Source organism: Molothrus aeneus, chromosome 11, assembly GCF_037042795.1.
Source record: "Molothrus aeneus isolate 106 chromosome 11, BPBGC_Maene_1.0, whole genome shotgun sequence".
Classification (NCBI taxonomy): Eukaryota; Metazoa; Chordata; class Aves; order Passeriformes; family Icteridae; genus Molothrus; species Molothrus aeneus.
In genome coordinates, this window is record NC_089656.1 from 16,846,411 (window position 1) to 16,871,809 (window position 25,399).

A 25,399-nucleotide genomic window follows, 5' to 3' on the forward strand; every position below is an offset into this window, starting at 1 on the left:
ACATGCCAGTAGGAGGAAAACATTAATTATAAAACAACTGCCATCCAGGAGCTGAGCTCTCAGCGGGCTTTCAGTAAAATAATGTTCTTATTAGTAACAATGGTAAGCCAAACATAAATAAGTTGCTTAGCATTGAGTTTGATTGTTCTTTTAGGTGTCTGACTCAGTATCATCATCAAAACAGGAGAGTCACCAGCAATGATATCTTTTTTACATAATTAACTTAGGGCAGCAGGGAGTAATTTATTTAGGCAAATTTTAATTATTGGAAGTCTAGCAAATAAGAATTCTCAACAGTAGCTTCAACAGGACATTTTATTGTTCACCTGACTCTTACACAGTGCTTACTTTTTGGGGGAAACCCTCACTTCGAATATTGATGAAGATGTGATTTAACAATCACTGTAATACTTCACTTTTTGCACAGAAAGCTAAAAGGGCAATTTAGAAAGTTTGTCTGTGGGGCTCTTACAGCACCTAGAACATCTTTGACCTTTTTTCTAATGTAGTTGAGTAAGAAAACGCAACTATTGCGTACTAAAGGAAAATAGAAAATCATGATTTTGAAGATGCTGGCAGATGACCCAAAGTCTGGGCAGATTTTAAAGGAGACACAGTCTCTAGGGTAACATACTGTTTTGGTCCTGCACTCAAAAGTGGATCAAACTTCTGTGTCAATATTCTGTAACTCCTTCTGGACTCTGATAGTATTACTGACACCAGCCAGTGCCTCCTGAACGCTACAAGTCTTGAACTGGTGTGTAGAAAATGCACTAAATTAACTGCAAAATTTCTGCTCATCATATTAAATTAGAGGCTTTGAGAATGGCTCAGCATTGCCCAGCTCCTATTTGCATGTTAATGTTTCCATGCACTTAGGAATGTCTTGTAAAGCCAGATTTGTGCTTGAGCAGGGCAACCATGGTTAAAGAAAGTTGCAGTAGAAAGGGCCATGTGTCCACTCCTTGGGCTGCAGAACTTCAAAGTTTTCTTTCACCTGAAGGATCCCACTGGTTCCAGGGGATGGGGAGACATTTGAACTGTCTGCAGTGAAATCTAGGTCAATTGGTTGTGGGAACAGACCCCTCTTGGGGAAGCTCTGTTGGTATTGTATCATAAACTGTTACCCTTTGTCTGTGTTATTTTTTGTTTCCATGGCTGCCTCCAGTGGCAAGGGTCTGTCCAGATGTCCAGACATTTGTACCCCTCTCTGGGGCCAGTGTCACAACCTGTTTTGGGCAGCCTTGTGTTGCTGTTTCCTGATGCTTCCATGCCAACTGCGAGCAGTGGAGCCCATTTCTGTTCTCAGCAGTTAAGGCAGAACCTTTCTAGGGTCTTTCAATGGTGCTGAATTTTCTTCTTTTAAAAAAGCCAAACAAGTCCATCTCAAAAGAAGGCTGAGCATGAAGGGCACCTCACTGTTTTGCAGATAGGTTTGTGCCTTGTATTGACAAAGGGTCTGATGAGGCTTTTTCTCAGCCTGTCCTGACACCCTGAGCTAAACCTGATGTCATACAATTCAGGGAATTGAACCTAGAGCCAGGGAAAGAAGAGATCATGTCTGGGGGTATGGTCATATTATCTGACAACAGAGATCTGCTTGTCAATCTGCTCAGTCTGGAGAACAAGCTGCTTCCAAGTAGTTGCTCTTATCCCTTCATTACCCCCAAAACCCCAAGGCCTTGGGGCTTGCAGTGTCTCCGAGATGAGAGCCACAGCTTTCCAAACACGAGCACCCACTGGAGCTTCCCCTGGCTGCTCTGCATTCCCCAATAGGTCAGTGGCATGCTCTGAATATCCCAAGTGGATTATCCTATCTCATGTTTATCGAGGTTGCCCTGGGCTGCTCGTGTGTTTTGGATTGTTTGTGCCGCACATGACACGCGGGCAGGTTTTCATTTTGGTGAAAGGTGATCCCGGGGAAGGAAAATGTATTATGTTGGCAGGCCAAGAGCGATGATGGCCCAGAGGCAAAGTCACTGCAGTGGGGGATTATTTAATTAATATGGTTGTTCTGTGCCCTGGGACAGTGTCAGGGTGAGGGAGGCTGTGGGCAGGTGATGGCTCTCATCTGTCACCTGGGAGCCTGCAGGTTGGGCTGCAGCCTGGCTGCTCACCTAGAACTGCAAATCCTGCAAAAATCAGAGCCAGGGAGTCCTTCTCCCCCTTTTATCAGGCCAGTCCTGGGATTTGAGCTGTGTGATGAGCGTTGAACCCAGCGCCCTTGGAAGAGCTGGGAAGGGAGTTTGTCCCAGGATGTCCCTGTGGCTCTGTGCTCCCTCCTTCTCCTGGCCCAGCCTCTTTGTCTGGCTCATTGCAGTGGTTGTTCACTGCAGTCAGAACTAATCCATCTCCCTTTCTTTCCCTGCTTCAAACACTTGTCTTGTGTTAGAGCTTTGAATGGATTGAAAAAAAAGAAAAAGGAAAAAAAAAGAAAAAAGCAACTGTCTGAAATGAAAGAAGAGTGCAGATGAGATGAGCACAGACAGAAGGAAAATGTTTTTGAAAAGGGAATAGGTGGGAGGAGGAGAAACACTGTAGGCTTTTAATAAGTAGTTTAGTTTTATTCTTGTGCTGTGTTTGTTTCATGTTTCCTAGCTCACACTGAAGGGATTACAGCCTGTGCAGATTTTATGTTCAGGTCCCACTCATGCGACCAAATTTTATATATTTCAATAGGAGATGGTTTCCTTCCTTCCTTTCTTTCTTCCTTCTCCTCCTGGGGAAGCAGACTGATTTCTTTTCACTGCCCTCTCACAGACCTGCCCTGCTCCCCAGCTTTGAGAAAAGCCAGTGACACTGCCCCATTCCGTCTGCAGTTTCATTCCAAAACAACTTTTTTCTTACTCTTGCAATTTCCTTTGAAGCTCAGCCATGAAAAATTGATTGGTTCATATTATTAGTAATCACAACTCTCCAGATTGCTCAAGAAGGAGGTTCAGTGGTGTAACACTTAGCCTGAGATGTCACAGGAGCTAAGCCTCAAAGTGGCTCTCAGCTGTTAACCTTCTGTAAGAAAAGATTTGTAGGTGCTGTATCTCATGTGATATGAAGCACCTTTAACACCTCTGGATTTTCTAACTTAGCTTTTTGACTTCTGAGTCTCCCCTGCTCAAAAAAAATCTGCTTTTAGCACTGTTTGTGTCTACCAATAAAAATGTATTGTTTTTAGAATAAAATCCGCTAGGAATTTCTAAAGGGTGTGCATATTTAAATAAAACAAAATGTCTGAACTGTGTTCTCACACCTGACAAACGTGGTAAGACCTGTGGCACTTCTCAGGGCTGCAGCTATAGATAGGTTGCATCAGCTCTCTCCTACAGAGACCTGGTATTTTAACAAGAAACTTCCAGCTGAACCTGAACACAGGCCAGAGTTCTGTGTGACCGACCCATTCAATGTGTCTGTGGGTCAGAAACAAAGAATAATCTTGTAGATAGATTTAATTAATCAAAGCTTTGTTGAAAGAACCCAGAAAGCTCATCTTGGAGATGCTGTGTCAGAGGTTTCCTTGCATTATTTCAGTTTATGTGACTAGCCCCATCCTCAGGTGTGTCATGATATTCACTTTACACTGACTAAACGGAAAAACAACCCCTGTAATGAAGTCCTGCTTCATGTCTTGCTGCTCTGAGACATTAAACAGAGTTGATCATCTTCCTTATTTGTTCAGTGGCTAAGCAGGTGAGGGACTTTTTGTCTCTGGAAAAAACCTGATGAATAGGTGATCACAAAGGGCTCTTGCTGCCACTGACTCACACTCACTTCAGGTTTGTGAGACACCCCCTGTCTCAGAGTTGGCCCTAGCTTAGACCTGTAAACAGAATTTTTCATGGAGGAGAAAATTAGGTTCAGTGGCTTCTAGCATAACTGGCATGGGCACGAGGTTTCTTTTTTGGATTACTGTAACTTCACATGTGCTCTTCTGGTTTTTAATGCACTAAACCACTTTCAGTGGTCCTCATGGGTTGGTTGCTTGCATGACATAGCACACATTTGTGTAACCTGAACTCACACTGCTCTTGGGCAAGTGATAACTGCTTCCCTGGTTGATTTTTACATCACAATTCTCCATTCAGGTAAAACTTCTCTGCATGTTGCTTCTTAAGAGTACCCTGCTCATGCATTTAAATTTTCTTTTTCTATGAACACATCTTTGTGGATTGTCCAACATCATGTGTGTTATTAGTTTATGGACATTTCTGTTTTATGTAGTTCAAAAGATGGATGAGACTTTTGGAAATGCATCCATCTTCAATTTCTCTGAGCTAGAAGTTTCCCTTTGCAAAACTGCATTCTTTTGGAACAGTTCCTGTGCATATGTTGTCTGTCTGTAATGCTATCAGTAGATACTGTCCATTTGAGAACATTACACTTTGTTCCTTCCCAAAGACACACCACACTTTTGTGCCAAGTTTCCAGTAAGCTGCAGCCAATACTCTGATTTTTAACACTGAAATTCAAAAGGTAGCAGCACTAAGAGGAGGTGGCAGGCTCTTCTCTGTTGTTTCTACAGACATCCCCAGGTGTTTCAGCCCATGTGAGATTCACTTCTGTGTGTGCTCGTTGTTACCAGTGGGACTGAGAGCCAGGGTCTGGGTTTTGGCTGGTGGGTTTTGTGTCAGAAATGGATTTGGGGGTATCTCTGTTTTTACAAATAGGCTTATGTCTTACAGCAAAGAAAATTTCTAGCTCTATGTAGCGAAGAGCTTTAAATAGCAGTGGCGTGGTAATTGCTCTACCAACTTAGATGAAAGTATTACTTAGTGATTAAATGTCAACAGGTTTCATAAACAGCAAATGTCTTTAGGTTGACATAAAGAAGGCCTCTCTGGAGGTCACTGTAAATACCAGATTTATTGTGCCTCAATATGGAGAATGTGCTGGAAATGGAAAGGGAAATGTCACTGTAGATTTTGAGAGTGCTTCAGTAAACCAGAAAGGTTGCTGGTGCCCACAGTAAAAAGCTTTTAACTCCTTGAACTAACTGTTGGCAAACCATACTTAAAACCTGGTGACGTTAACATTAACAAAATGTTCATTTTGCAGGTCAGACTACGATGACTGGAGACCAGCCCTGGCCAGCTTGCTTCAGCCTATCCCATTTCCCAAGGAGTGAGTTTGCAGTGTTTTAGTATTTACTGGCTTGTTCTTGTTACTGCTTTTTTATGGTGAAATATACGTCAAGTGAAAAGGGATGGCAGTAGGAGCTTTGTGCCTCCAGCATTGATTTAGAAACTGAAGCTGATTTTGGCTGATGCTGAGGGATGTGAAGACCTCCCCACGTTCAGCTTCCTTCCCCATTTCTCTCAGATGATCCTGAAAAGAAATATGGTTAACTAGAGACAGGCAGACAGGAAGGGGAGGAAAGCTGGTGAGGAGGAGAGCAGAGTGAGAGATTCAGTGGGGGAGGAAGCTTCACTGGCGTCACACAGACTCCTGTAATTTGGATTTTGCATTAAATGAAGGAACTGCCCTACGGATCAGCCCAGCTCCCCTGGTAACCTATTAATGAGCAGTGGTGTTTATAAAGTGCAGACCTCCATGGACAAAAATTACAACTTGTAATTGTACAATTTGCTGGCTTATCAGATCCCCTGATGACCTGGTGTCTTGAATCACAGAGGTCTAATCCTCCATGCCAGGTTACCTGGGCTACAGTGAGAGCTTGGAGATGGGTAACAGAGACATCATTACCTAAGTCTAACTTGAGTCTTGGGGGAGCTGTAAACCATACCATGATCCAAGGCACTTCACAAAATGACCATTAATTGCCTTACTGATGTATGATGCTAATTAGCTGCGACCATACCCTAATTGCCTTGCAATTAAGGAATACACCTGGCTCTCGGAGGTAGGCAAAACCCTGTAATTATATAATGGTACTGTAAGTCTTTTACTTTCTTCTGACCCAAAGCTCCCACTGATATTAGTCAGAGCCTTGTCTAGGACAGACTCAAGAAAAGCTACAAGATTTGTTCCAAGTAATTTTCCCCTCTAGGTTAATGAAAGAGGCTTTATCTGATTTTTTGAAACTTTTTTTTTTGTCTTATGTGCTGCAATTGCTTAGCAAGTCCTTTTATTATCTAGAAAGAACTGAAAAGTGCTTGTTTGGTTTTTTTGGGCTCTTTTTTCCCCCCTTCTCCTTTCTCTCAGATGCTCATACTCTTCTGTTTTCCATTTCAGGGCTCTCGCACATGAGAAATTCACAAAGTAAGTTTCTGGGGCTCCTTTGTTTTATTGAATAAATTCTTGTATTAGTCAATAATAGCAATGATGCATTATTCAGTATTGTGTCTGTAATGGCTTTTATCTGTGAAGGGCTGTAGGCATGTTCTGTTAGCAATAAAAAGTTCTCTTTGTAATTTATTGTGCTAGCAGGAGCCCAAGGACTAAAGCCACTGGGTGCTGATAGAATTTACAAAGGAGTTTGTCAGTGCACATCTTAGAAACATTTTCTAGGCTATTGTGAGCAGACACTGTCCTTGGTAATAACTTTTAGACATCATATTTCCTTTCTGTGGAAGGAGTTCAGCTTGTTTCTCTCTAAATTGCATTAATATATATAATTTTAGGTGTTGTTCAAGAGAAATGTGATACTTGTGTAAATACTGCAACCAGCAACTGCTTATTCTTGTCCTTCTTACTCTTATTTTTTTCAGGGAGCTGAAATATGTGATTCAGAGATTTGCAGAAGACCCGAGGCAAGAAGTGAGTTTGTTGGCAGTTTACACAGAGCATTAGTTGGAGGGATTGCAACTGCACTTGTTCAGATCTCTCCTTGAGTAGTTTGTTCCAAAACACAGTGTGGTTTTACTCTGCCTAGGTCTCGAAGCAGTAGTGGCCTCTCAGGGTGGTTTATGTGTAAGGTTTATGTGTTGTCACCTCCTTGTCTGGCATCAGTTGATGTCCTTGTTCTAAACCGCAACCAGAAAGATTTTTCTGTGGGATCACTCAGAGCTTTACATCTTCTGTACAAAAAAAATGAAATCAAAATCCATGGGTCCACACAGCTTACCAAAGAACAGGTTTTGTGTAGCTGTGTTTCAGCTCTGTTGTGTGCAAATGCCTGTAATTCTCATGAATTGGCAGCAGGAAGGGGGTGGGAGTGTGTTCCTGGGGCGAGAGTGTTGCTGCAGCCTCGTGGTGCCTCAGAGCTGCACTCAGAGCCTGCTCAGCATCATCAGCTTTGGCTGAGTCACAGGGAACCTCTCATCCACAGTGATTCTTGCTTTTGGCATGAAGGCAGGAAAGCTCCCTCAAACTGGGGGTGAAGCTGTATCATCACTGCCCAGAACTCCTCATTTCCATGGGTTTAGCTCTTGTGAGCAGTAGTTACCCTTGTCAGAAGAGACCTTCTTGTCTTAGAATGGCACCAGGATTTCATCTGTTACTAGAGTTCTGTGCCCAAAGGAAAGAATTTACCTCCCACACACACACACCTCAAAAATTGAAATGGAACATCTGTTTCTTCAAGTGACGGGGAAAAAAGAAAAGGAAAAAATAAAGCTTAATTATGACTTCTCTATTAAATTGTGGGACTAAATATAGTAATCTCTACAGTGGGCCAAATTTAGACTAATGGCTGCTCACTGGTGCCAGCTTTCCAGTGCAGCTTCCGTGCTATGTATCCCTGTTGAGTTTTCCCTGTGGATTTCCTGCACCCTGACTCTGGTCGAATTTTATTAGTGCAGGAGTAATAAGAATTGTGAGTGATTGGAATGAGCAAGCCATCAGCCACCACATTTGGTATGCAGATCACATCAGATGTATAGACACACATGCTGGGAGGACAGGGGGAAAATGACAGAAGCTGAGAAATTTGTGTTTTTTTTTTAATTTGGATTTTTGGTGGTATTTTTTTTCCCAAGTGAAAGGAGCTGTTCTAGATTGGAGCCATTTCGTGTTTGATTTGTGTAAAGGGAATGAAAAGGGCCGTGCAATAAGGGAGGGTGCAGCTTCCCTCTTGCTTATACTGAAAAAAAGGATTCTGGAGGAGGGGAGACTGGCCTGCAGCTCTGCAGATTAAAATATTAACCATGGGATTTCCAGCAGTCCCTGCTTCTGCAGTTCCTTTTGGCCCGGTGTGGGAGATGCTGGTGGTTATTGGAAGGAGCTGTGTAACCTTCCCAATGTGTTCACTTCTTGGCAGGTGCACTCGTGTTTGCTGAGTGTGAGGGCTGGCAAGGACGGCTGGTTCCAGCTCTACAGCCCTGGGGGAGTGGCCTGTGATGATGATGGAGAGCTCTTTGCCAGTATGGTAGGTGTCTGCAGCAGCGGGAGTTCACAAACTGTGCAAGAAGTAACTAATGCCTGGTGGGCAGTAACAGGATATACTTGTTTTTGTCAAAAAATAAATTATTAAAATCACTGTTTTGTTAACCATGAGTGTTCACCAGAAAATCCAGATCTTTCTGCCACCAAATCCATTGACCTCCCTTGCAGTCACATTTTGCTTAACAAGTTACTGTTCTCTTTTTGAACCGTGGCATGTTTTGTCACTGGTAGTGTAATACACAAACCATGCTTGTGCATGTGTATGTATTTCTGTATTTGTAAATATCTGTCTTTGTCTGTCTATACAAAAAACTCTCTCAGGGAACATGGAAAACTGGGAGACAGACTGTTCTGTACGTGCACACCTACAGTTTACATTTGTAGGCTACCCTGGAATTTAAAACCAACAGTTACATTGGTTTAATCAAGGGATGGATGGATAGATATAAAAAGGTGTTACCAGTGTCTCTGCCCAATTACATTGTTGTGAAGAGGTGTAATTAGAAACCAGCATTCCATTTCCAGCAGTTATTTCTTTTGTAACTCTGAGAAGGGCTAGACAGAAAATAACAGGTTTTAATCAGTGATGTGATTTAAGCACATCACTGTCTTCCTGTGCAACCTGGGTCAAGTCACTCTCTGTATGAATTCTCCATATACCAAGTAAGATGGAAATTATATTACTGCCTTTCCCTGGTAAGGGGGAAAACATTTATTGAAGTTGGCTTTGGGTACATAGTGAAGTGACTTTCTACACTTTGTGCATCTCCCACATGCTGAACATTTTGGGACATGCAGAACATCAATGTCTGTCTGTAGCCTGAAATTCAGATGGATCAGTTACCTCTGAAACTGATAATGGAAGAAGAGTGTTTACAAAAGGTTTCACCCCTCTTCACTGTTCATCTGTCTTTTATCTTTGAAAAGAAAATTTCTTCAGAACTGTATCATTTCTCCTGAGAGCCATTCGGGATATTTATGAGCATCAGGAGATGGCGTGCATGAGAAAGCACAATGCTAACACACATTAATATGCAGCACTCTGTGCCCTTTGCAAGGATGTTGATAGATACTTAAAGAGCTGCTAACGACTCACCATAAAGTTGGAAAAACACCCTGTTCTGAGATGCACCTAATGTTACTTTACTGTCAGTGTCAGTATTTTCCATTTCTCAAGAAAACCTCTAAAAAAACTTAATGAAAACTGCATGAAATGAAATTTCTTTTGGCTTGGAGGTTCACATTTTTAAAGGCCACCTGAGCTGATGGATGCTTAAGGAAAAAAAGATTTTCTGTTTTTCTAAAGAGCTTGCTGATAATGAAGCCATGATTCACATGGAATTGGCCTCATCATGGCATGGTTGTGATATTTTAGCAGTATTGAACATAGTGCAGGCAATGCCATGAGCCAGGGGGGCCACAGAATGCATTTACAAGGTTATTGTAGGGTAGTGCTGATGTTGAGTCCACACAATGGAGCTCTTCCTGCCTAGGCTGTTGGAAAATGCAAATTCTCACGTAGTGCTCTGCAGCAAATGGTGAATCAGCCATCTGGGTTATGAAATAAGACTTTCTTCTATGAATCCAGCATTTAATCTCTAAGGGATTTACATTGGAAATAATATGACCAACTTATTTTCTGAGAAGAGACATATTTGATTTGCACAAGTGGCTTTGCATTTCCGCCATAGGCGTTACTATGTGGTATCAGATGGTGGTTTCTGGAGGTTTCAGAGAGTCTGCACAACAGTTTTGTCAGCTCAAAGACTCGAAGGAGTGCCACTCAGGGCATGTTCTCAGCAGTTCTTTCAGGGAAAACTCAGCGAAAGAGAAAGCAGGATATTGGCCCAAGAGCATGAAAACCCATGAAGTCATCTCTGACTTAGTGCTTAGGACTGCTGGATTTTCTTAAAGCAGTCCTTCCTTCCCCAGTCAGGTCCTGTCTTCATCCTGAGCAGGTGATTTTGTCAGTCAGCAGCCCTTATCCAAGGCCAGCAGATTGCCAGCAGCAGTGCCTTTTACCTAGACACCCAGCCCACGCAGCCCCTGCTCCCCAGCTGGCATTTCCAGAGAAACCCAAGCGCAAACAGATGCGAGAGCAAAATCCCCGGTGCTTCCCCCGGGGCTGGGGTCATCAGGTTACTGGCAATGGGGGCAATGGCACAGCTGCTCTGATGGTTCCTGGGGAGCCTCTCTCAGGCTGTCAGCTGGGCTCCTTTATGGAGTCAAACTCCCCACTCCCTCACATCTCACTGGGCATCACCTTCTTTGAAAAGTCACTTCCATTCTGCAGTAAAGCTGTTGAGACACTGCAACCTTGAATGTAAAGATTCGTTTAGGTTTATTGCAAATATTTAACCCACTTTTTGACGGCTTAACAATATCCCTTCCAGAGGTATATGTGTTTCTTAGGCCTACACCCCTAATTTTACCTCTGTTTCTTGCATAGGTTCATATTTTAATGGGATCCTGCTATAAAACAAAGAAATTCCTGCTTTCACTGGCTGAAAATAAATTGGGACCTTGCATGCTGCTGGCTTTGAGGGGTAACCAGACGATGGTAGAGGTAAGCCCTAAAAATGTGTGGTCATGAGCAGTGTTCAGGTTCACAGTGCCTTTCCCAGAACTGGCTCTAGCAGGGGTCAGGTTTGTGTTATGTCAAACACCAGCAGTGGCTGGTTGTGGTTCTCTGAATTAAGGGGAGCAGAATATTGTTGTTCTGTAGATATGAGTGTGAATTAAATGAAAGGTGGGTGCATGAATTTTTGGACAAAGAGGTTGTTTGGTGTAATGCAGCTGCAGAGGTTAGGATGGGAATAAATGGCCATGGTGCTGTAGGCTGTGGTGAGAGATCACAATCCACAACCACAAGGCTTTTCCATGATGAAATGCCTGATTCTTGTCTTGCCACCTGCAAAATGAGCAGTGCACAGGAAGTACCTTTATAAAACCTTATTTGCTTGCATTAATACACATTTTTTATGCTTCTGATTTGTTATTTTTGTTGTGCTAATAGTTTATATGTATTTTTCTGGGTTTCTTAAGAGAAGTTTCTTGATAAATGTCATTATCAGCAGAAAGAGACTGGATAAATAGATGGAAAGAGTTACAGTTTTTCATTGACTTCGATTTTTGCATGCTAATTTAATCCAGTAAATAAAGGAGCATGCTGCGTGCATTTGAATATAATGTTGCTGGATTTTTTTTTCTTCATTAAAAATAATTGATATTGTGGAGGGAATAAAAGCTTTGCATTTTAATTGCAATGGCATGATACATAGCTGAAAAGGAAAAACAGTGTGGAGAGGCAGCTTGTGTCCTAAATCTGTGTGACCCACTGGAATCATCCCTTGGGATCTGCCTTGCTCCTGGCAGTCCCTTCCCCAGGGTGAGCTGGGTGTGTTCCCAGTGAGGTGGGGATGTCCTGGCCAGCAGAGAGCTCCCAGCATCTTCTCTTGGAGCCTCTGTGCCCTTCACCCATCCTGCCTCGTGGACGGGGTGCACCTCACACGTGTTCTGCTTGCACAGAAGCCCCAGCACTTAGGGATGGAAAATCCCTGGTGTGCAGTGTCCCAGCTCTGCCAGTGCCCAGCCCAGCCCCTGGACCTGGGCAATACTGGATGGATTGTACCTCTTCTGGAGAGGGCTGTGGCATGGAGCCATCTCCCAGGTCTGAGGCAAATAATTGCACCTCTCAGTCAGAAGGAATGAGCACTAATGGGGAGCAGGATAGACAGGCTGGCTTTTGGAGATTACACTTCATTCTTTACAAATAAAAAATTAATTTTGTGTGTTGGAAGTGGCATAAATATTGCTGTGATATCCTCAAATCTAACCTCCTCATTGCATGCTCTAAAAACGTAGCCAGGCCCAGTGTAATTAGGATATTTGAAAGAAATGTAATGAAAACCCTACACTGACCACTTTCCTTTTGTTCTGCTGCTAGATTTTGTGTTTGATGCTGGAATACAACATCATTGACAATAATGACACCCAGCTCCAGATCATCTCCACCCTGGAAAGCACAGACGTGGGAAAGAGAATGTATGAACAGCTGTGTGAGAGGCAGAGGGAGTTAAAGGAGCTGGTATGTCACCCTGCACACATTGCCATAGCACACTGGGCTCTGTGCTCTCCACAAATGGAGGTACAAAAGAAAGACAAGCAGGGTGTGAAATTCCCAGTTAACAACAGGATGGGAGCATTCCTCAGAGGATTTTACTGTGAATATATATACTGTGTGATATTTACTGACGTGACTAATCCCATACTATGTTTATGAATGATATTCAATAACCTGCTTAGGATCCCTGGGAAGGAATAAAGGTGAAACCCTGCCGTCTCAAGATCTTACAAGTCAGCTTGTCAAATTCTGCCACCTTTTGACATATGAGTAGCAAATGGTTCTGGTGCTGGCCAGCATTTCTGAATGCTCTGGCATTCACAGCATTTCACTGAGATGGTCTTTAGGTCTAGTTCTCAGAGCTAGAGCCCACAGAAAAATATTCTTCCTGATTTTAAAGAGAGGCCCTACAGATTTACAATGGACCTGCTCGCATGAGCACTTTTACACCTAGGCAAACATACCCACAAACTTCCTCTTGCCTCTTTCACATTTATATTTGTCTTTAACCCCTTCTCCCAGCCTGAAAAGTAGATGCTTTTTTTAAACTCAAGCAAATTATTTTATCAGCTGTGCCATCTTAACCCCTTTGCTCACTTTGCCCAGCATTTTCCTTTAAAGTGAAAGTGGCCAAATGCTGGCAGGCTGAAGCAGACAAAGGGCATGAAGACCCACTTAGCTGTGGTTAGTGGGTGTCCCCAGGGACACAAGAGGCACACTCAGGGCAGGGGAAGCAGGGATGAGGTGGAAGGGCTGGCAGGAGCTTTGAAATGGGAGCAGGGTTAGCACTAGTGAGGAGCTTGCTGTACTTCAGTGAGTCTGAAATGTAGAATGGCAGCTTGTTTGACCAAAATATCTTCTCTTTTACAGCAAAGAAAAGGTGGCCCCACAAGGTTAACACTGCCATCCAAGTCCACAGTAAGTTAATCATGTCAATAGAAAAACACCTTTGTCTTTCCATATTTAAACACTTGATTTATGTTTGCCATGTGGCACAGTGGTTTTGGGCAGTTAGTGGGGAGCCATTCCACTTGCTCTGTCAACACAACTGGAGTTTACACAACTAGGGCACATTTCTGCTCTTGGGCCTGTGCAGCAGTTTCCAGCACCAGCAGCAGGCTGTCATAGTGCTGCTCACATTTGGAATGGCAGCTCTGGGGACAGAGTTTTGCATTACAAAGGCAAACTTCCCAATGTCCAGTTCTGGATTTTAGTCATGGAAGTCTCAAAGAGACCCAGCATTATTGCATTTAAGCTTGGTGCAAACCCAGACTAACTTCACTGAGGCCAGGTAGTGGTGCTGAGCACAGGTGGGACCTGGACCTCGTGGTTAAATCTTCATGATGTTTAAAAACCCATCTCCAGCATTTGCTCTGACACTGAGGCCTGTGTGTCTCACAAGGATACACACGCAAAGGACATTTTTGTCCCAATGTTTGGACAGATTTTTCCCAGGGTGTGTGAAGCAACACTGCCACAAGAGCCCAGCTGCTTGCCAAACAAACAGAAACTGCTCTGTGTGGTTCTCTGTTACTGTAAACAAGTGGAGCAGTTGTGCAACTCGCTCTGGTTACCGGTATCGGTGACACTTCCAGGCTGGGCACCCACAATCTCCCTTCCCAATCTCTGTTCTCTTTCAGGATGCAGACCTGGCCCGCCTGCTGAGCTCGGGATCTTTTGGGAATCTGGAAAACCTCAGCCTGGCCTTTACCAATGTGACAAGTGCTTGTGCTGAGCACCTCATCAAACTGCCTTCGCTCAAGCAGCTGAACCTGTGGTCAACTCAGGTGAGTGCTCTGCAGCTGAGGCTCAGAGCAGGAACCACTACTGACTAATTCTGAAACTCCACACTATGTCAGCACAAGAAGAGTGTGTGTAGAGGCTTGCTTAGATGACTTTGTCCTCCTGCTATTTTTACAGGGCCTTCCTGTGGTTTGGCTCATCCTGGCAGCTGGTTTTTTTTTCTCTTCGCCCCTTTTATTTTCTCCGATTTTTAATTTTTATTTTTAATTATAAATTGTTGCTGCTATCTTGGGTTGAATGTTCCAGTTGGGCATGGTTGCTGCTGTGTGCTGAGTAGAACCTGGGCTGCTGTTCATCTGGGAAATGCTTCTGCTTTCACCCAGTTAGGATGAAAAAATGATGCTGTGCAGCTCATATGGTCAAGCAGAGCACAGTCTGTGCAGTTTAGGCAGTGAATTGCTTGAAAGCTGATCAACCCAACAGCAACAAAAAGAAACTCAGATAATGAATAAGTCGAAGGAAATTATAATGAGAATGTGATTATTTTGTAAGCAAAAAAAACCCCAAGTTAATGGAACAAATTACTCAGCTGTTGACTGAAGGAACTTCTAAAATTAAATTTTTTCTTCTATGTTTCCCTGCTGGTTTTGCTCTCTGAGGTTCTCCACTGAATAGGTTTTCCCCATTTTCTGTTAGCACCTATTTATAGTGCTCACTGAAAATGCAATTATTGTCAGTCCACCACAAAAAGCAGCATTTTTTTACCAAAATGTCATGTAAATATTTGTTTTGTTTTCTTAACTACTTTGTATCCCAGAAATATCCTTTTTTTTTTTATGGGGAATATGAAGTAGAGACTGATTGCTTGCTTGTTTTAACTGTTTGTATGTCCTCCAGATTTGTCTTAACAATGTAACTTTTGCATCTGAGAAACTTTGATGCTTTTTGTTCAAAATGAGTTTGATTTTACTGAACAAAGAGCCTCTTTTTGTGAGTTTTTTTTTGTTAAAAAGGGGAAAAAAAGGGTTTAGATTCCATTTTATTTTGCGATATCCTGGTTTCCATTAATCTAGAATTTAGAAACAGCAGAAACCAAATGGGTCAATAGAACAATTACCAATCAATAGTGCATTGTTCTTGAGACCAAAATAGCTAATTAATACCACTTGCACTGTGCTTTTTTTGTGTGATGTGGTTGGGAACTGGCTGAGGCTGCCATAACCATCGTGTATAGCCTGGGTGGGAGCCCACTCGTACAAAGTCCAGGCTTCAAAGGCACCAGTCTAATTAAGAGATGGCCTGTGGTTAAGTGCACACAAGTCACTCCATTTCCCTGTTCCCTGCCTGCGAGACAGAGATCACAGAATCACATAATGAGAATAATGAGGTTGGAAGAGACCTCTAAGATCATCATGTCCAGCCTATGCCCTCACACCTCAACTAGACTCTAGCACCAAGTGCCATGTCCAGGCTTTTTTTAAACACATCCACAGATGGTGATTCTACCACCTCTCTGGGAAGAGCAATCCAGTACTTTATTATTCTTTCAGTGAAAATTTTTTTCCTAATATCCAACCTATTCCTTCCCTGACATAGCTGGAGACTGTGTCCTCTGGTTCTGTCAGAGACCGACCCCACCGGTCTGCAACCTCCCTTCAGGAAGGTGTAGAGAGCAATAAGGTCACCTCTAAGCCTCCTCTTCTCCAGGCCAAACAACCCCAGCTCCTTCAAACATTCCTCACAGGGCTTGTGTTCCCAGCCCCTCACCAGCCTTGTTGTAGATAAAACTCTGCTTTCTCTGCTGCCACTGGTGATGGCAGTGGGCAATGGAGGGCTCGGCCAAACCCCATTTCCACAGCCCTGTTTGCACTGAGGTTCTTGCAGAGGGGCGGGTGGCCCAACTCGTGTCTGACCCAGCTCTGTTTGTGCCCCAGCTCGTGTCTGACCCAGCTCTGTTTGTGCCCCAGCTCGTGTCTGCCCCAGCTCTGTTTGTGCCCCAGCTCGTGTCTGCCCCAGCTCTGTTTGTGCCCCAGCTCGTGTCTGACCCAGCTCTGTTTGTGCCCCGCAGTTCGGCGACGCGGGGCTGCGGCTCCTGTCCGAGCACCTCACCATGCTGCAAGTGCTCAACCTGTGTGAGACCCCCGTGACGGACGCTGGGCTGCTGGCACTGAGCTGTGAGTGACAAATGGGGGCTCTGTGGGACACTTGGGTGGCTTCTGAGGAGTTCGTGTGGGTTTGGGCCAGAGGTGGATCTCTCAGTGCTTCTGCAGGGGTTTAGGACAGGCTGTGGCTGTTTGGGTTTGATCTTCCCTCCTCACTGCCCTGTCCTGCAGCTGTCCAGCTGTGGGATGGTGACCTGAGCCTGATGGCACTGGGTGGCCTCGTGTGGGCTTTGTCCTCCTGAGCCATACTCCAGATCTTGCCTCCGGCTTCACGGATGGCTCCTGCCCCCATCTCACGTGGTCACCTGTTGCCCAGGGACTTCCCAGATTTCTTCCTATGGGTATCCCCTCTGGGTGGGACCTGCCTTTGTGCTGCAGGAGGTGAAGATTGCAAAGCCACCTGGCAGCTTCTCTGTGCAGCAGATTCCTCTGCTGGCATTTTTTGTTCCTTCGTTTTTGGGGAGGTGAAACCCTGCCTGTTCTTGGTTTAAACAAGGCAAGGCAGAGCAAGGCATCCAAGATTCCCTGAGCACTGAGAGGAGCTCGATGTGCTGGAGTGAACCTCCCTCCTGCTCCCAGCAGTGCAATTCAAACCTCACTGCTGGGTTTGGAGGGCTGCTTTAATAGGCTTGATCCTAGGCAGACGTGCCAGACAGGCCAGTAGTTATGGCTCATCTTAGGAAACTATTCTGCTAAGTACTGGAGCCTAAAATGGGAATGGGGGGAGGAGAGGGAGGACTGCCAGATCAGCATGGCCCCTGTGAGCCCATGCAGAGCACTGAGAACGGGCACTATTCAGAATAATGTGCAGGAAACCGATTATGAGAAGTTGACTGAACTCCTTTGAAGTCAGCAGTCTTAAGCATATGCTTAATGGCCCTTCCTAAATAGGGACTTTTTCCTGGATGAGGGCCCAAACAGCTGTTTATCCATTTGTATTTCTATATTTTATGCTATTCAGCTTTTTCCTGGGAGTGCTGCTGCACATAGTCATGTCTTGTTTATGCTTTGGTCTGCTGCAACCATGATATTTTAAGAAAATGCAGCATGATCATAAATATATGTGTGTTTTCTCTTTCAGCCATGAAGAGCCTGTGTAGTTTAAATATGAACAGCACCAAACTTTCAGCGGATACCTACGAAGATCTCAAGGTATTTGTCAATTGCATCCTCTAAAGATGAGAAGTATCTGTAGCAAGAGTGTGGTGGTGATGCCTAGGGAGAGGAGAAGTGACCCTGTGGAGTGGATAGCATGAAAGTTATCTGAAAAGGGTGAAGTGGGTTATTTTGTGGATATAATGACTGAAAGCAGCATTGTGAGGTTGCTGGCTTCAATGGACCCAGGAAACATTTAATGTACTGAATGGAGAAGTATGAGATAGAATCAGCAGCTCAATCTTTTTGCCTGTGCTATCAACAGTAAAGGCTTTATCAATACAAGTTTCATAAATTGATTGTTTCTGATGAGGATACGGAGACAGGTACAATCTAGTGCACACCGTATCCTGCACTGTTAACAGCACCAAAGTAACTTGTGTGAACAGTATTGTCAAGCTTTGATTTGGAAAGCAAAGTGAGAACTGAAAGCATCAAGGAAGATGCAAATTTATCTTGACACCTCCAGGACTGGAATTGGGCTCTGAGCAGAAATGTCTGCACAGATGCCCAGTTCTGAAATTTGACATGTGATGTCTGGTTTTACTGTGAGTTTATAACCACTTAGGCAAAATGGTGTAAAGAACCAGGATGCAGCCCCAGGTGGTTTCAAAGCTGAGATGTGTTGGCTTTCATGACTTCACGTGGACTTTGCTTTCATTCTGATGGTGTGTGAGCTGCATCTCCCAAAATATTACCTTAGAGACCCAAGGACTCAAGATGAGACTTGACATTTGCTTGTCTTGGATGTTGAAACAGATTGGGCCACGTTTGCTTAAAAGGTCACAACCTTGGTTTGAGTTTGGAACTTGAAGCAAGTCCTGTAACTGCTCTGCTTTCAAAATTCACTGCAAACATCTATCTTTGGTTCTGGCTGTGGAGCCAGGGCTCCCCCAGGGACTCCACTGCAATGCTGCTTGCATGGAGTTTTCAAGATCAAGTTTTAAAAACTTGTGTCACAATTGTATATGCAAAGAAGTCCTTGGAATTAACAGCTGGCTTGCAGATGGGTTCACACAATGGAGCTTGTATCAGGCCCCAGGCATTTACAAACAATCAAGGTCAATGCTGTATTTGGCCCAGGGCTCTGAAATTGCATCTATTGAAAGGCTCCTCTGGTCCCACCCCTGCTTCTGAGCCCCTTTGCCACTCACTTCTTACTGAAACTCACATTCTCCTAACTGGTTCCCTCTGCTCTGGTATGGCATTAATAGTCCTTAGCAGCCACAAAAGAAAGTGACTTGCCAGGGCAAACAGCAAAACTGCCTGTGAGCAAAGTCCTGATGATTGCAGAGAATTCAAAAAGCTGAGAAAACAGGCAGGCATCACTTTTTCCCCTTTCACCTCTTTCATTGAAGTTTATCTTGGTGGCCATTATTTTAGGGCTCTGTGTGTGTTCAAAGGTAGTGGTTTCTTTCCCTGGGGCACATGGTTGAAGGTTTGTTAAGAGCAGCTCAGATTTCAAAGAACCTATTTTTGATACAGATCTTTCCTTCTTCTCACGTTGGTCTGCAAGAGCATTTGGGGCACAAGCCAGTGATGACATTTCCTCTCAGCTCCATCCCCCACCCCACTAAACAAGCTTGCACACACACAGACACCCACATATGTACCAGGCAGGCTGAACCAGACAATAAATAAACACCCACTACTGAAGTCATTATTGCCTAACTGAAAAATTATTTGCTGGCAGTGTCTGTAGGATTATGAATAGCTCTTATCAAAATACGCGCGCACATAAATCAAGGAGTGAGGTAATAATGACTCCTAGAAACTTCCAAGTCCTCAATTATGCCCTGGCCTAATTAAATGTGTTTATTTGTTTTGAGAGAATTAGCCATGCAGTTATGGTCAGGGAGCATGGAAAGGGGATCGACGAGAAGGAACAAACAGCTGATCCCCGTCTGCCTCGTGTGGGGTGATCCAGGCATGATATGGCCAAAAGCAGCAGAGTTGTGGAAGGGAGACCACAAAGACACCAGAAGTTGCTACTGCTCCATGAGTTGTTTTAGTACATGGAGGGTAAAATCAGCAGTGTGGAGGCTGAAGGAGGAACGTGTCTCTCTCTGCTGCAGTTTGAGTGCACTGCCTTCACGGCAAAAGTTGGACAGAAATGTTTTGCTAAGCATTTACATAAAAAATAAGACGGGGGTTTGATCTGGACCTGGTGGCTGGTGCATGGGTTTCAGAGCAGGTGGGACTTAGTTCCATGTGTCTGTAAGGGCTGGGCATCCTGTTCCTTTGCCACACCCACCTGCTCAGCTCGCTGCTGAGCTCAGCACTGGGCCCAGGGTGTCACGCCTCTTCTGCAATTGGTGGTTGACAGATCAATCCTTGCCGTTTGCTGGGAGGTGCTTTGTCCCTTTCTGTAGCCCTCCTCCAGATTTGACCTCTGAATTGAGTAAGTCCAGGGATTGTTTCCTCACAGGATCTCCCAGGCCAGAAAGCTGTGTCTGCCCTTTTACCTCTCCTGGGCTGCCTGTCATCCTCACCACCAGTGGGGCTCTGTGCTTCCCTAGCCAAGAGGAGGAGGTGCTTTCATCCTCTTTTGGGAGCCCACATTCAAAATACAAGTACAATCTTCAGAGCTGCACAGGTGCCAGGCTTGCTGTCACACAAAAAGTCACAGGACACAAGGTTTTTCACAATCATCAACACCAACAACAGCAGGGCAAGGTGCTCTCCTTCCCCAGGAAGTTCTTTCACCCCTCCCTTCTCTATTCCCCCTCCAGATTTGGAGGAATGCTCTGTTGGATAAGCACAGGGAATGGTCCCACACAAGAAATTTGACAGGAACTTTTTACCTGAGCCCTGAACACGTTGTTAATTCTGACCTTTCCTCCCCTCACAGGCTAAACTCCCCAACCTAAAGGAGGTGGACGTCCGCTACACCGAAGCCTGGTGAACTCTCCCTGCCTCCCACTCTTCTCTTTTGCTTCTTGTGAGAAGGAAAAGATTTTTAAAACAGACAGATTGAAACAAACCTGAAAATAACTTTTGGCCAATTCCTGTAGAGCAGTGAGTCTGGGGACTTGGTGGCAGGAGTTGTGGTTGTGGGGTAGCAGAGTGGAGTTGTGTGTGTTGGGAGGATGGGGCAAGCCTGGACCCCATCGGATTCTTTCAGCTTTGTGATTTCAGAATCAACATAATTTAAATTGAAAAGGAAGGAAACAAACAAACAAACAAAAAAGGACTTTGTAGCAGCAAGAGGATTATAAAGAGGAAAAAAACACCTTTGTGGATTTTATTTGCCTTTGTGTTTTATGCCGTGTGGAGAAAAAAAATATATTCCTTTGTCCTTACTTACCTGGGTTTCCTTGGCTGGCACCCAGCCAGCCAGAACTCCTGTTTCACCAGTTTTGCTCCAGAAAATCAAACTTCAAAAATCTCAAGAGAAGAAAACCAAAACCAATATGATTTTCACCTCCCCTCATGTCCTTGCAGTTGTTATGCAAAGTAATTTTGTTGTACATAAGATTTACATAATGCACCTATTTAAGAAAATGGTTCACAAATAACAGGTCTGGGACCTGTCTTTTATTTATGAATTGTTAATTCTTTTACCCTTTTTTTGCGTATAGTACTGTATAAACTAGTTTGCTGTCTTGTTGTTATTATTATTTTTTTTAAGGAAATGTCCTCCTTGAAGAATTGCCTTTTAGTAATGCAAACTGTATTATACTCCCTCTTTGTCAACATTCATCGCGTTGTCTTTTTGATTTCAAAATGCCTCAAATGTTATCAAATAGGAAGGAAAATCTTTATCAAGGGGGGCGTGGTTGTTGGGGAAGGGGGTGCAGGGATTAATAAAAGTCACAATTCCTTCCAAAGTCTGAAAATTTTCTTTAGTCTTTTAAGCCATGTCAGGTTTAAACACAGGAGACGGGGACAAGACGTTTCTTTTGCCAATGGGGTGTTTGCAAACTGTAGATTTTTACAAGTTGCCTCCGTTGTTTTCTGTTTACGTCCGATATTTCAAAACGAGAAAAAAAAAAGAAGCTCTCCCTCCACTTTGTGCATCAGCTTTTTCTGGGTTTGGTTTTTTTTTTCCCCCTCCCCTCATTCCCTCCCCTGTCCTGTACCCCCCTCCCTGCCCTGTTCTGTGCACGCATTGTTCTGCATGTTCCTCTGGGGAGACTGAGGAAATCGCGGTGTTGCTGATCCGATAGCTCTGACCTGTCTGTAAATGTGACTGCTACATTTTTCAAATTCCACACTTGCTTAGAAGATGATTTTTTAAAAATTGTGGTTTCTTTTATAACTATGCTGTTGACTTTTTTTTTTTTCATAATGAGCCTTCATTGTACAGAGCTGCTTATTTTAAAAAAATCAAACAAAAACAAAACAAAAAAGTTTTTTCCTCTGTTTAACACTTTTATTTTATTCTTCAGCACCTCAAGATTTCACATACAGCCAATGTAATTTTTTATATAAATATATATATATATATATTTAATCTTATTCAATGGAAAGCCAAGCTTTTTTGTTCAGGTTTTTTTGTTGTTTTCTTTTTTTTAAGTTTGTTGCTAGGTAGACAACCCCATCCCAAATGATGTTGTTTTTCTCTTTTTTTTTCTTTTTTTTTTTTAAATAATGAAACAGAAATTGAGTCTTAACTCATGTAGTATGTCAGGTTTTTTTCCCCCTTCAAATCCCACACTGTATGAAGATGTAGTATGGGAAGGAAGAAGAAGAAGAAAAAAAAAAAAGAAGAAAAAATATGCCAACATTTTCCTTAGCACTGTTGCTTTTACCAATGGTTTACTACTACTGTTCTGTAGCTGTGTACAAAGAGATGTGAAATAATTTCAGGCAAAAATAAACTGTAAGTGAATATCTTTTAGCTGCGTGCTTTGTGTTTTCTTTGAAGGAGCCTTTGGCTGGCCGGTGATGTGGGGATGCTCTGGGAGGTGCAGGCTCCAGAGCAGGGGACCAGCAGGCAGCCAGGGTGTTTGCTGCCCCTCCCCAGGCTTGAGGAACCACCATGGAGAAGGAGGAGAACAGCTGAGCTCTGTATGTCCTGTTTTGCATCCCTCCCCAGGCCTGTTTTGTGCACTGTCCCCAATCCTTGAAAGGCTTAAGGTGTCCTTGCAGTGGCCATCAAAAGAGCTGCACTGGTGAGGGAGTTTCTTGCACTGGTTGCCTGATGTAGGCAATGAGGGAAGCTCTGGGGCATCTTCAGGCTCAAGAGGGGTTTCTGTACAATTTAATACAATTAAGGTGTATTTTTGGGCTGCCTCCAAAAGCAGGGATGTGCTGTGTTTGTGTTCTTCTGCTGTCCTGGCTGAAGCCCTGCAGGGTGTGGGCTGGATGCCAGCAGGAGACCCAGCTGGAGCTCCACATCTCTGCCTCCATTGTCTGCACAGCTACTGAGCTTCAGCTTTCAAACAAATGGGCCCCACTTGAAACCAATTCCTGCAGGTGTTCTGAGAGCTGCCTTTGTCACCTGTGTTACCTGGCTCCTGTACTCTCACTTTTATCTGTATTTCTGTTCTGTTCCACAAAAGAGACTTCAGGACATGGAGAACACAAGGGTTTGTACCATGCTTCCAGCCAAGCTAAGAAGTGCTCACAGGATGGCCCTTGATAAAGAGAATAACTTGCTTTTATTTTTTTTTTCTTCACTGAACTCGGGCAGCTGTAGCTGAGTCAGTTGGGCTTTTTGGGTGTTTTCCCTTGAGCAGGCACCACTGCCAATGGGCTGTCCTGCCCTGGCAACAGCAAGGACTTCACAAAACTTTTCTGGACCCAGAAGAGCCAGAAATATTCCTGGGATGTTGTGTGAGGGACTGAAAAACCACCCAAGGAAGGAGATCTTTAGGCCTTGGTGAGATGAAGGCATATATTGGATACAGCTTCTCTTCCTGCTGTGGACAATGACCCATCCCTGAACTGCCCAGGCTCTGCCTTTGGGGGAAGTGGTGACAGTGTTTGGGTTCCACAACCTCATCTGGATTATCGGCCCTGGGATAAGCCACAGAGCTTTGCTGAGATGCTACGTGGGTGCCCTGGAGTGAGCAGGCAATGGGTGTGTGTGAGATCCCCCTTCAACACCTGCCCTGCTCCTGCCTTCTGCTGCAGCCTCCAAGAAACTCCTCCTTCGTGCTTCCTCCCTGATCCTGACTCCTGAAACAGCAGAATCTCCTCCTGCCGTGGCAGCAGGCTGAACAAAGTGAGATTGGAGGTGCTCAGTGTGGAGTTAAGTAAAATGGGGCTTGGCTGGAGTCATGATGTGCCAGGGCAGCTGCCCTGGGTCTCAGGCCTGTGGCAGTGACAGAGCAGCCTGGTGAGGCTGTCTCAGGGTTGTGTCTGAGTGAGGATTCTCTGTTGGTTACAGAAGGTGAGGATTACATGTGCTGTAATAGAGATGCTGTGTCTGAGCTTGCACTCTGCTTTTCCTGAGCTTTTTGCAGCAGAGCACTGGGCCTGGTGGCTGGCTGCTGCTTTCCCTGGATAATGATGCCTTTCTGCCTGTGCCCAGCTCTGTTTGCTGATAATGGAGCTGTTCAGAAGCTGCCTGGTTCCATCTGGGAGGTGCCTGCAGCTCTCCTTCCCGGGGACTGGGAATGCCAGGGGCTGGTCTGACCCGCAGCTCTCGGCTTTCAACCCGAACTCGGGCAGCAGCTCTGATGCAAGTCCAAAGAGCACAAAGCCTCAGCACTGCTGAGTTTTGGGAGCAATTTTCTCCTGTCCTCATTAAAAGCCTGTGGTTGTCCTGCCTTCCTACTGCTGCTTCCACTGCTCACAGCTACCTTTTGAGTTTCAGAAGACCAAACACAGAGATGAATCTCACAAAGTACCTTTGCCTCCAGTTTCCTGGCTGTGTGGGCTCAGCTTATTTGTTGCTCAGAGAGTGAAATAGATACCTAAAATCCTGAGAATTCAGCATGGATTTGCTTGTAGGGGAGTGCTGAAACAGCTGCTGGCCTGAAGCATTGTCTGGTGGGATTTTTCCAAGAGCTTGGGATGTCTTGTTCATGGGATCCAGGTGGAGGCCAGATTATCCACAAGTCCCATCCCTGGTGACCTGAGGCTCCTTGCCTGATGCTGGCTGAGGGATCTCATGGGACATGGTGGCACTGGGCAGGTGTGGGGGATCTGGGGCTGATCTGCACCTTGCTCAGGGTCCTGATCTCCTGTCCCCAAAGCAGCTGGGCCTTGTCCTGGGGCTGTGACCTTGGTCCCCAAGGCCTGGAGAGGCTCCATCTCGGAGCCCTCCAGCACCGAGCACAAGAAGTGCCTCTGATATTCCTTATGCTTCCCAGAGAGCATCAAGGCTCTGTTCAGGTAAAGTCCTCTTGGGGATCAAGTGGGCTCTGGACTGGCAATCCCTAAATGCAGCAAAGGAATCAAATGCTAATGAGCTAAAAGAAAAGCAGGGATGCCAGCTCCACCCAGGACTGCTGGCTCTGGAAAACAGCAGCAGCTGGGCCTGTTCCCTTCTTTGGGATTTCCACTGCCCTGCTGGCTGGGAGCAGCAGTGCCCTCCTCTCTCATGTGTACAGTGATTTTTAATCCTTGAAACTTTACAAGCATCTGTAAGCAGTAGGGCAGTAAGTGCTGCTGAGGGCAGTGCTGACCTCTCCCAGCCCCTGTAACACAGACCAGCTGTGCCCATTAGAACACATCACTCACTAATAGTGCTGCCTCTTAAATTTGTAATGAGTTTTTCCAACTAAATGGAGTACACATATCAAAATATTTCTTTTAAGTAGATGTTACAATGCATTTTTTTTTCCATTTTCCTTTCTATTGACAGGGGAAAAGCTTAAATGAGTATTTGAGATTAGCCATTTTTATTAATAACAGATCTTGAAATGTCCTTTTTGCCAATAATATCAAACATGCTGGTATTTTTCCTGCTAGCCTGATACCTGCTTTTTTTTTTTTCAGGTAATCTCACTTTCATGTTTTTCACCAGCCAGCTAGAACAAGTACT

At 44.4% G+C, this 25,399-nt stretch overlaps 1 protein-coding gene across 1 annotated transcript in view; it reads left to right on the forward strand.

The window, feature by feature from the left end:
* CMIP (c-Maf inducing protein) overlaps positions 1–22,303 on the forward strand; it is a 131,583-nt gene extending 109,280 nt beyond the window's left edge. Inside the window, exons 11-21 of the mRNA XM_066557399.1 lie at positions 5,050–5,115; positions 6,187–6,213; positions 6,663–6,711; positions 8,153–8,260; positions 10,727–10,843; positions 12,224–12,364; positions 13,271–13,318; positions 14,041–14,187; positions 16,212–16,317; positions 17,387–17,457; positions 20,312–22,303. Coding sequence (XP_066413496.1) covers positions 5,050–5,115; positions 6,187–6,213; positions 6,663–6,711; positions 8,153–8,260; positions 10,727–10,843; positions 12,224–12,364; positions 13,271–13,318; positions 14,041–14,187; positions 16,212–16,317; positions 17,387–17,457; positions 20,312–20,365 — 934 coding nt within the window. The 3' untranslated portion in view covers positions 20,366–22,303. The remainder of the gene's footprint in view (positions 1–5,049; positions 5,116–6,186; positions 6,214–6,662; positions 6,712–8,152; positions 8,261–10,726; positions 10,844–12,223; positions 12,365–13,270; positions 13,319–14,040; positions 14,188–16,211; positions 16,318–17,386; positions 17,458–20,311) is intronic.
* The last annotated feature ends 3,096 nt before the right edge of the window (positions 22,304–25,399 follow it).